General features: G+C 46.9%; 1 protein-coding gene across 3 annotated transcripts in view; it reads right to left on the reverse strand.

The window, feature by feature from the left end:
• Nucleotides 1-11,444, reverse strand: part of MBD2 (methyl-CpG binding domain protein 2) — a 280,522-nt gene extending 269,078 nt beyond the window's left edge. The window contains exon 1 of one of the 3 annotated variants that reach the window (XM_086960397.1): nt 11,206-11,444. In XM_086960397.1, the coding sequence (XP_086816523.1) occupies nt 11,206-11,300 (95 nt within the window). In that variant the 5' untranslated portion in view covers nt 11,301-11,444. The remainder of the gene's footprint in view (nt 1-11,205) is intronic. The other 2 variants (XM_086960398.1, XM_086960400.1) reach the window with 2 other exon arrangements.
• Between the last annotated feature and the right edge of the window lie 300 nt (nt 11,445-11,744).

Below are 11,744 nucleotides of genomic sequence, written 5' to 3' on the forward strand. Positions count from 1 at the left end.
GTGTGAGGCAGGGCAGTGTGTGTGAGAGGCAGGGCAGTGTGTGTGTGTGAGGCAGCGCAGTGTGTGTGTGAGGCAGCGCAGTGTGTATGTGAGGCAGAGCAGTGTGTGTATATGAGGCAGAGCAGTGTGTGTATATGAGGCAGAGCAGTGTGTGTGTGTGTGCGTGAGGCAGCGCAGTGTGTGTGTGAGGCAGCGCAGTGTGTGTGTGAGGCAGCGCAGTGTGTGTGTGAGGCAGCGCAGTGTGTGTGTGAGGCAGCGCAGTGTGTGTGTGAGGCAGCGCAGTGTGTGTGTGAGGCAGCGCAGTGTGTGTGTGAGGCAGCGCAGTGTGTGTGTGAGGCAGCGCAGTGTGTGTGTGAGGCAGGGCAGTGTGTGTGTGAGGCAGGGCAGTGTGTGTGTGAGGCAGCGCAGTGTGTGTGTGAGGCAGCGCAGTGTGTGTGTGAGACAGCGCAGTGTGTGTGTGAGGCAGCGCAGTGTGTGTACGTGTGTGAGGCAGCGCAGTGTGTGTATGTGTGTGAGGCAGCGCAGTGTGTGTATGTGTGTGAGGCAGCGCAGTGTGTGTATGTGTGTGAGGCAGCCCAGTGTGTGTGTGTGTGTGTGTGTGAGGCAGACCAGTGTGTGTGTGTGTGTGTGTGTGTGTGTGTGTGTGTGTGAGGCAGCCCAGTGTGTGTGTGTGAGGCAGTGCAGTGTGTGTGTGTGAGGCAGCGCAGTGTGTGTGTGAGGCAGCGCAGTGTGTGTGTGAGGCAGCGCAGTGTGTGTATGTGTGTGTGAGCCAGCGCAGTGTGTGTATGTGTGTGTGAGGCAGTGTGTATGTGTGTGAGCCAGCGCAGTGTGTGTATGTGTGTGTGAGGCAGTGTGTATGTGTGTGAGGCGGTGTGTGTGTGTGTGTGTGTGTGTGTGTGTGTGAGGCAGTGTGTGTGTGTGTGTGAGGCAGCGCAGTGTGTGTGTGTGTGTGTGTGTGTGTGTGGCAGCGCAGTGTGTGTGTGAGGCAGCGCAGTGTGTGTATGTGAGGCAGCGCAGTGTGTGTGTGTGAGGCAGCGCAGTGTGTGTGTGATGCAGCGCAGTATGTGTCTCACAGTGCAGTTTGTAACAGCGCAGTGTGGGTGTAAGGTAGGGCAGTGTGTGTGAGGCAGTGCAGTGTGTGTCTCGGTGCAGTTTGTGTGTAACAGCGCAGTGTCTGTTTGATAGGACAGTGTGAGTGACACACAGCAGTGTGTGACTGCATAGTGTGAGACATTGCTGTGTGTGTGTGATAGCGCAGTGTGTGTGAGGCAGCGTATAGGGTGGAAGAGGCGCGATAAATGAAACGGGCGCAAACATAAGGAGAGAAAGGGCGAGACAGTATGAGACAGTTAAGACATTCATCATTCAACAATCGTTTGCATGGAGTCAATGCAATATGTTAGGTGCCAAGATATAATAAAGTTACAAAAAAAGACAAAAACATCAGAAAGAGGTTACGAATCAACAGCAAAAATCATGACGGAAAATACAATTAGCAATGTGTCAGGATCATACATTCATATGTTGCATTTGGAAAATGTTTAAAGGAGGTCCCCGAGATTGTGTTGCGATCGGTCACCAAAAATATTTAGAAGTGCCACATAAGTTGTTTGAATCATGTTTGGATCAAGAAATGAAACATGCGCATGGGGCAGAAGAGGCGCGATAAAAAGATTGGGCACAGACATGAGGAAAGAGAAGGGGGAGGCAAGATACAGCAATTATGACAATCAACGGTGGTGTACATGGAATCAAATCAATAAGTTGGTGCAAAAAATTATTAAAATTGCAGAAAAACCATGTCAAGAAAAGACACATGTAGTATGATGAACAAAATTAGAACAAGGGCAGCGATTTACAATTTGTAGTTATCCACGATGTGGGATCCAGATTGCCGGGTAGGGTGGGCATCGAAGTGGGAGAGAGAAGGAAAGACGATACTGGTTTGGCAGTTGAAACATGTATGGAGGACAACATAGTTGTGAGCGTCCACGATTCAGTTGCGGGCAGTGGTATGGCTTCAAAAGACTTTCGCAGAGGTGAGACAGAAAGTGCACGAATCGTGCACGAACTACCGTGGCAGATTTACAAAACAGAGTGGTCCATTCGGTTAAAAAAAACATTGTGGGTGAAAGACAGTGAATCACGGTGTCTAACGAAAAATCCGTGTAGGTGCTGCTATGTTTTTGATCAAACAGGGCAAGTCGAACAGTGAACTGGTAGTGATCTATGCCGAGAGGTATGATCGTTAGTGTAAGATAAGAGGATGTGGGGCGTGTGGGAATTAGGTTAACAATCTCTCTGCATTGCGGGGGCGGGGAGCGGATGCCTTTGAAGTCTGATGCCGAGGCGCACAGGCTCCCAAATGACAGACAAGAATGTGTGATGTGCCCGCGCCTGGCTCACATGAACTGTACCGAATCCGCAGTCTGGGGAGACTTTTCGGAAGCCTTACTATTATCTCGCCAAACAATGCTTACGCATTGGTTCAGCGAGACCTAAAAACTGCCTGCTTCCCGCGACGTTGGACGTGCCCGGGCAAAGACCGGGCCAAGAGCAAGCCCGTCTGCACCCGTCCGCACCTGGACGAGGATGGCCTAAGCTCTTGGTTGACTCCTGGTGCCACAGTTTGGATCCCTAAACAGCCTTTATTAACGCCATCAAATTGAGGAGCAGACTCAGGACACAGGGATAGCAGGGAGTACCTTTTTGTTTGGCAAGTTATCTTGAGCACTCATGCAATCACAGCAAATTATTGTTGCTTCTCTTGGAGTCGCCATGGGCCTGGATTTATCTAGTAGAATGGGAAAAAGGAAAGCCCAGCTAGTGACTCCTTCAGGGCAGCCGCGCCTTACTATTGACACATTCTTGGCTAAGGCTGCGAGCTATCAATAAGGCAATAGATCAGGCCAAGACGTGTCTTTCACCTACCCCACCATTGATTTCTAAGCCGCCCCCCCCCTGGGTATCCCTCCCCTAGACCCTTACCAATTGCCCTTAATTGCTCTGGATCAACCTCTCCAGAGCCTTTAGCCTCCAGGTCTGTGGCCCCCCCTTCTCCTGTCTACTCTACCTACTGATGTGATGAACCTTCCATCTCCCTAACAGCAGCAGACGATTAAGAGGCTGAAGGAAGCTTCTGCGGCCACTTGTCAGGAACAGGCGAGCGCTGCAACCAGGCCCAATGTGGAGGAATTGCTGAACCAGCTGGTCCAAGCTTTAATGGCGACTCTTGCTGACCATTTATCCCCACTCTTGATCAGACTGGACAAGTTTGAGTCAGCCTCTAGGGAGATGGGGAAACAATGTGGACATTGTTTTAACTGCCTTGACTAAACTTTCCATCTAACCAATTGTTAGTGAATCCCCCGTTAGTTGATACTGTACCTTCTTGTAAGCCCCCGAGCAGCAGTGGCATCCCGCCTGCTAACACCTCCCCAAAGCCCAAGGGTGTACTGGCCCAGGATATTGTTCACAAGCCCAATAGATGGGGTGTGCCCCTTCTTACCCGTTCCACCTGGGCCTTGGGCGCAGTAGATGACCCCCCCCCCACCCGAGGACTCACAGCTCCCAGTGATTGACCTCCCCCCGCATGCGCACCCTACACTGTGATCCTGTTGGGGGTACCTGGCTTAGCTGTTAACTAAGAGAAATCCACCAGCCAATTGATTAATAAAGCCTTGCACTGGCTAGCACAGCACTCAGGGTTTTCTGTCAGGGATTACCATGACGTATTGATGGCGCGGAGGGTGGGCTGGATAGGCCCTTCAAGGAAAATCTTTGAGGCAGATAGCATTATCATCTCAGCACGATACCTAGAGTTAGCACGGAACATCCTCTTTGGAGCAACTAAATCATTTTCCACAGGTTCACGTATTAAATTACTCTCGCAGTTTTTTAATTATGGACCTCCGATGAGGAACCTTGTAGGGGGCAGGCTTAATCAAGGAATTATATGGGGCGGCCTTTGGTGCTTACAAATTCCTATGCTTCCCTAGCGGACCTAAATGAGCTGGATAAACTTCAAGAGACTGAAGGGACACATGGAGTCGCCAAAACAACTAGGTCCCTCGCGCCAGGGAGTAGAGGTAGTCAGTGCCCCGCTAGTATCAAGCTCCAATTAGATTTTATTAGACCCTCTTCCTCATGCGCATCCCAGGGGCAACCCCAATCCCCAGGTGAGGCACCATGTCTCCCCCTCTATTAGCTCACATTGGTGGGACTAACCACAATCAGGGTAGAGATCTTAGTCTGATCTCTTGGAACGTGGCAGCTCTGTCCTCCAAGATTTCCGATGACAGATGGCTATCGGACATCAGGTTATACAAATCATATGTTTACAGGAAACCTGGGAGACAAAGAATAACTTTTTTTTGGAAGGGTACAAAACTTTTTTCTGCCCAGCTGAAGACTTCAGTATAAGAAGAGCTAGTGGGGGTCTCATCACGTTTCTTTAACTAGAATTATGTAAGGAGTTACAGATTTTACAGTGGGAGTCGCAGGTGTTTCAGGGTATAAAATTGCACACAGGGAGAACGTCCCCAATTGTTATAATGAACTTTGGGGGGGGAGTAGGGTGGAGAGGGCTGGCCGTCCAATTCAAACGCCCTAAATTGTGCCTTAGACGCCCTAAAGGAGGAGGGTTTTGGGCACAGAAACTTATTTTAGTGGGGGATTTTAAAAGCCGGCTGTGCCAGTCTTTTGTAAAGAACCAATCCATCGTACAGCCTTGCCCGCATTTAGACGATCTGCACATGGAGCATACCACGGAAGGGGAGGAGTTAAAGAATTTTTTACTCACTCATTACTTGGTACACACTTTATACCACTGGTACTCCGGGCCTATCGTACAATTGCCACCATCCTTTAAAGGCAGGGGTTCTGCTACTATAATAGATTTTATATTTGCGTCAGCTCTCTTGGGCATAGTTCCTGGTTCTTTTAATATAGAACACAACCCTTTCAGCGATCTTAATACACCTACACTCTTGCTGATGGGGGTGGATAATATATTCAATGGGTCTCCGAAAGTCTCAAGCACTCCTAACACCAACTGGTCAGGGTAGGAGCCTATGCTGGGCGTGTACAGATGCAAAGGCCTTCAAATCAGAGCCTTTTCTCTTCCTGCCAACATGAGATAGGTATATGTTTGGATCCCCATATATCGAGCGAGGAAATCTTAAGTTTGTTTTCCTCCAACACCCAGGTAGTTTCTGGCATTTTAACCACACAGATGGAAGCGTGGCCAGGCTTCCCTGTCATGGTTAGACCGCAAGTGCTCGCAGGCATTGAGAAGGTTAAAGGTAGCCCTGAAACAGGTGTCCCGGGAGAAAAATAGTGTGACTTTGTGCTGGCGCCTTTATAAAGAGACGTTGAAAGAGCGCAGGCACCAGTTACAAAAGCAAGCATGTGAGGATCTAATTAAAGCGGCAGATTTGTGGGACTCAACCCTATTTTGTAAGATTATTAATAGGCCTTGCTTTGCTGATCAAGTCCGCCCGACCATGTGCCATCACATTATGCCAGACCAGTGGGTCTCATTTCGAAAAGGTACATAATGCAGACTTTCAAGGGGAGCCATGTGTAGAGACACCCTTCAGTCTGGTTGTCACCCCCATTAGCTTCTCTCTGGAAGAGGTACACTCTAGTATTGAGATGCTATCGCTAAATACAGCCCCAACGGAATACCTCCGGGCCTCGTCCGTGATAACATTGAGGTCTGGGCCCCAAGTCTTAAATACGGCAACCTTAAAGGGGACGTTGCCCTCATGGTCCACCGCTACAATAGTACTGATTTTTTAAAAAGGAAATAAAGATAACCCGCAATCTTATTGCCCGATTTCCCTTATTGATGCGGTAGTAAAGGTGTTGGGGCGGGTCCTTTTGTCTAGATTATCTTTGTGGGCCACAGACAAACAGTTACTAATCGGATGACAAATTTGATTTCCGAGAAGGCATGTCAACCACCAATCAATGTCTTAATCTTTATCTTTTGATAGCTAAATACACATCGACACAACCAGGTGCCTCGTATTTGGCCTTCATGCACCTTACGTCCCCCTTCGATCAAGTTAATCGGACCAATCTATGGGACATTTGAATTTCTCTGGTGGTGGATCCTGGCACCGTTCATTTATTTATACAACTTCCTGCCCAGACGACAGTGAGATATTCACATGAGGGGGCCCTTACAAGTCATTTTAATTGTACACGGGATGCGCAAAGTTGTATTTTAGCTCCATTTTTATTCTCCGTCTACATTAATGGTCTTGAGGCTGCCCTATTGCCACTTCAATCAGATTCGCCTACAGTGGGTAGGAAAGTCCTATCCAGTTTTACGTTATGCCGATGATGCAGTTCTTATGGCCCAGACCGCCCAGAGCTTGCAGGTTTTAATAGACGGCTTTGTTGCCTTTATGGTCAGGTTGGACTGGTCTGTAAATTAACAAAGCCTTATCTATTAGTTGCTGGTGGTGCTCCTTACGAAAAGCTTTAAAGCTGGTAACCATATTATCGCTAAGGTCACGGTCTTTCCTTACCAAGGAGAGTTATTCGACGTCCGCCTACAATGGACTGCCCTCCTAGAAGGGAAGCTGAGCGAGTTGAACAAATCTGTGGGTCTATTACCAACTTTGCTAATAGACTGGGCTCATGGGCACCGGAGGTCATTTTAAAACTGTATTAGTCCAAAGTCATTGTAAAAGTTTTATAGGGCAGTAAGATTGGGGGGGCGGTGTTATGTTCCCTCTCACGGGTTACAGGGGGCGGAAAATACTTTTCTGCACCAGATCCTGCTAGCTCCCCAAGGTATGCCAGCTTGGTCCGTGCAGGAGTTAGGGATTCATTACTGGGCAGACCAACTGGCAATCAAACCCTTACTGTGTTGGATAAAGTTATGGACTTGTGAGGACAAGGGTTTAAACCACTTTATCCTATCGGTTTGTTTGGCCTTGGAACATGGCAATAAAATTCCATGGATACAATACGTAAAGGAGGGTTTTGAGGCTATAGGTAGGCCAGACATTTTTTTTTGCACACTTCACTATGAGCCCCAGGGATGTCAACATCACAAAAGACTTACACTATAAATTTTCAGCTGTGCAGCGTGAACATATTGAGCTCAGTAAACCCACAGTGAGGGCTTATGTAATTTTAAAGTCTGTGTTGGGCATTGAACCATATCTTTTAGCCCTAACGCCCATGATAGATTTTTAATTACACGTTTAGGTTCGATCAATTCAACCATATTTTAGCATCCCCAGATGGATGTTGTCCCTTATCTCAAAGGGGCCCCTGTGGCTGCGATCTCAGATCTCCACAGGATATGCTTCACTTTGTTTTATTGTGCAAATTGTTCTCATTGCCAAGAAAACGATTCCTCTGGCCCATGTTAGAGAGCCTGAAGTTTAGGCAGGCTAGAGTGGCAATTTTGCACTACAGTTGTTACCAAATGCCTATGCTCTCTGCGTGATAAGATTGCGTGATGATAAGCTTTTGGTGAGCAGCATACAGATCTAGGCCCTCCAGGATTGATCTCTGAGGCTTCTTTTAGTGCAAAGATGTGAATAGCCGTATATTTTCAGAGTTTTATCAATGTATACTGTATTAAAAGTTGATGTTTTAATGATGTGCATTCTGTTATATGGTATGTTTATATTTCTGTGTCTTTTATGGACACATTTGCACCCGAATAAAGAACGATGACACATTATAATGCCCAATTTTGGTACTGCATATTTGCATTATTACAGCAAGATTTTGGAAACATATTTCAAACATTAGACTAAAATGAACATGAATGGATAAGGGACTCCAGTCTATCAATATGATGTTGGTACAGATCTAGGAATCTCAGAAGCTCTACATCACCTACAGGCTTTATATTTCTTTGGAATGTCTACAGACTACTCACTGTCCTTGTCTGCAGTTCAAAAACAAGCTTAGTACCATTTGCCCACGCATCTCTCCACCTGAATATGGATGCAAGTCCGTCCCTTTCTGGTGAGCCGACCAACATGGTACCCAACAGAATTACCATGCGGCACTTGTGAAGCTAATGAAAATATCCACTAGTTTCTGATAAAGATGACAGACCTCTGTCGTGATGAGCTAAGAAACTGAGTTCTGAAGCCTAGCTCCCTAAACACACAAGTCTGCCTTCTAGTAATCTGTGTTCGGTTTCTTAGCCAAAAGGACAATCCAAGTACTTTAGAAGTTTGATAAGGATTATGGCAACTATTGCTATGAAGGTATTAATATCTCAAATTGAAAGATACTTTTTAACTCTTGTTCAAATAAGTGTACAATTATCAGTGTTTCTTTAGTAGATCCAGAAAACTCTGAAGGAGTAGAAGTACAGAATCTATAGGAACGGTGTCTTTAATTAACTAACTCTGCAATGAGAAATTCAGAGTCTACGAAACAGAGAAACCCTCAAAGAAGAATGGCCTTAATGGCAGAACACTTTATATTCTATATCATGCCGTGAAGAGCTCACACGTCCCACTCCACACACTCACCCGTGATTTGACCAATTACCTTGCTTCTTCTCGCACCACGTCTGCAAGACTCATCGCAGCACCATTACTTCTCCATTGTAAACCCAGGACAGTGATGCTGTATGATAGCCCTCCTCCCAATCAACCGTAAAACCCTATTTTGTACTACACACCAGTGTCTGGTTGGTAGGTTTGCGCTACGTTAAGTTGCACTCCGACTCAGGAGGTACAAAATGGAAGGTCTGCACAATGAGTGGCCTTGAAGGCCACTTGTCTAGTCAAGATACATTAAACTGGGGTGACAAAAGAGACAGGGTTTCAAATAACAAAAGTGGAGGGGAGACTTAGGCGACAACGCTTACGTACACCGGATAGCCTTAATAGAGCACATATGGTTGATGCAACCCAGTAAAATCAGCTTGGTATACTCTAGTTAAAAACAAAAGTTCCTAGCAGTTGTGTGCCAAGAAAGAAAACTTCAGCTAGCAATACCCACAATTCTTACCTCTTCCCCCTTCCTAAAACAAAAAAGAAATATTAGAGACGCTTAAGAAGGCACAAGTGGAGGTTAGAGTTCTCTGCTGCCGACTAAGTTAAAGGACGACCATTAACAGAAACAGGATTAATATCACAAATATGATGCTGGCTTCAGGCCTCTTTAATTGTACTAGAACACTCGCCATGGAGAATCAGTGTGGCTGTTCAACCAAACTGCAGGAATGTCTGTCGCCTCCCAGTCTGGAGCTATGAGGAGGGGGAACCAATGACCTGGAACTGACCTCCTTCCGTGTGCGAATTTGTATGCTGCAAAGGACCCGATATGCTACTAACAAAAAAAAAGCCAGTATACCACTTAAATCAGGAAAGGCAGTTGTGCAATAAAAGTTACATACATATGTATCACGTTATGCACTTCTCAAGTTCAGTTTCGAAACACTTGTCACGCCTATGAAGAATGTTACACTGTATTGCTGATTGGAATGAAACTTGAGACGCCGGTAAGGTTAGCTCACAGTCAGTCACACAATCAAACTTGACACTGAAACCATACAGGGAATATGTCTGGATACCCCTGGAAAGGTTGGCATGGAACGAATCAGGCACGCGTCGGGACAGTGCCTGACAACTTGACTATCAGTCCACGTATCCGGCCTCTCACCGGAAGCGCTGGGTAGCCAATTGGAGTTAGGCAAATACACCTTGCCTACTGAGTATTAGGTAAGCAATAATTGTGATAAATTGAAATATCGCCGTTTTAAAAAGTAAAGACCAGATTGGTCTGAAACTTTATTTTGCTACACCACCTGAAATCTGGCTAGCACTTATCCATAGGCTGCTAAAGCTGTGCATCTACTTGGTTAAGAATTTTCATACAAGGTACATCGTATCTTAATTTTCAGGCGAACAACGGTGGAGGAGTCAATTTACTGTATTTGTTTTAGTGTGAGCATCTTTCTCCTGCCAAACTGCAGCCTCCTGTCCCTGTGCTGCCAGTTTAAACTGGCACCAGGTGACCCCTCTGCGATCAACTCCAGCCTGACTCAATGGTTTTAAAGACAAATTTCTGGTAATAGCGTTTATAAGGCCCGCAAACTCGTGGCGACTAGCTGAATGGCAACCACTCGCCCTGCGGATGAGTAACCCTACTGTTTCTTTAAAAAGGGGTGAATACAAGAAACATTTGAAGCCAGCCACAGATAGGCCGTAGAGACGCTGTCCCTGGAGTCGTTTAAAGCAATTTGTGATATTTTTCTACTCCAAAGTCAATACACTGCCTGTGCGAAGGGGGCGACCCACGCAAAAACTACAAAACAGTTGTAAAACGAAGTTTTAATCAAGTCTACATGATTTCAAAAGGGGTTGGATGCTGGTGTTAAAAGATGGGGAAGGAATATAAAGCGTGCACAGTTTATATATAAACTTCCCCATCCCACGTCCGATTTTGGTCTCAAAGACACCAAGACTGCAAGTTTATCATCCAATCTGCCAGAATGACGGTGTTTTCTACCTGTGTGGGTCGGTTACAGTGCACGTGTACAGTTCATGTCTATGGTACAAAGATGTGCCAAACATTAGGCAACCCTCTCCCCTCCCTCTGGTGGTACTGCTCAGACCTCTCTCATGGTAACCTTCTTATGTCCATGTCTTTCTCATGCCACCTTTCAACTGCCCCATGGCAGTTCGTTCACCTCTTGCCCCTCCCTCCACGTAGTCCTTTATTTCTGGTAGTTAATTCCCCCTCTACGCATTAACCCCTCCTGACTTCATCCAATGTTTGTGCTGTAAATGTTTTAATTGCCATCCTGCACCACCTCCTCTTTCCGGTTATCTTCCACCACTCCTCCTTACCCTTCACCACATCCCATGCCCCTAAAAGCAGGTTATTCCTTAACACCTTTCTCATTTCGGGGTCCCTAAAACCTTATCTCCCCTGCTTACTTTCCATCTTTACAGTTTCTTCATTTCCTGTCCCTCTCACTCTCCTCACTAACTAGTATCCCGGTTTATAACTCCTCGCCAAGCCTTAAATTACGCCATCTTCTCACCCCAGCACACTTTTCCTCCCTCCCTTCTTCTTTCCCTCCTCTGCCCCGCTTTTCATCGCCGCACTGTCACACTCTTCCACTTCACGCACAGCCCACCGCTCCTGTCCCAGTCCTCACTCCAATATCCCTCTCGTTTCCTCATCCATCCATGCCTTCCCTACCTGAAGTAGTAGACATCGCTCTTGCCGGCGCTGAGCCCGGACTTGCGGATCACCTCCTCCTTCTTCCATCCGGGGGGCAGCGCAGGGCAGTCCATGCTGGCGCTCCCAGGACCCCCTTGCCTCCTGCCCCGTGCACTGGGGCTTTGCCGGGCTCAGAGCTGTCACAGCCGTACCTCCAACAAAGGCCTGGCCCCGCCCACCCTACTCCGGCGCGTGACGCCGACGGCGCCGCGCGCAAACAGTTCATAATCCCTCCGCTGACTAGGACGCACCACGCAAAGTAGTACCGGGAACTTCTCAGCCACGTTAGAGGGAGACATTTTTTAAATTTTATTTTATGTTTCTTGTTAGGCAACAAAATAAAATGTAAGACACGGCCGTTCTCTTTGTGGCATCTTCAGGGCGGTGTTGTTCGGTGGGACGTCCATGTGCTTTTCCTACTTACTAGATCTGTAATTTTTTAGGTTAGTGAAGAGCTGGGCGGTCGACTGGCAAAGATTGGGTGTTTAGATTTATCAATCGGAGCTGGAATTAAACTA

This window comes from Lissotriton vulgaris, chromosome 3_1, assembly GCF_964263255.1.
Source record: "Lissotriton vulgaris chromosome 3_1, aLisVul1.2, whole genome shotgun sequence".
Lineage (NCBI taxonomy): Eukaryota > Metazoa > Chordata > Amphibia > Caudata > Salamandridae > Lissotriton > Lissotriton vulgaris.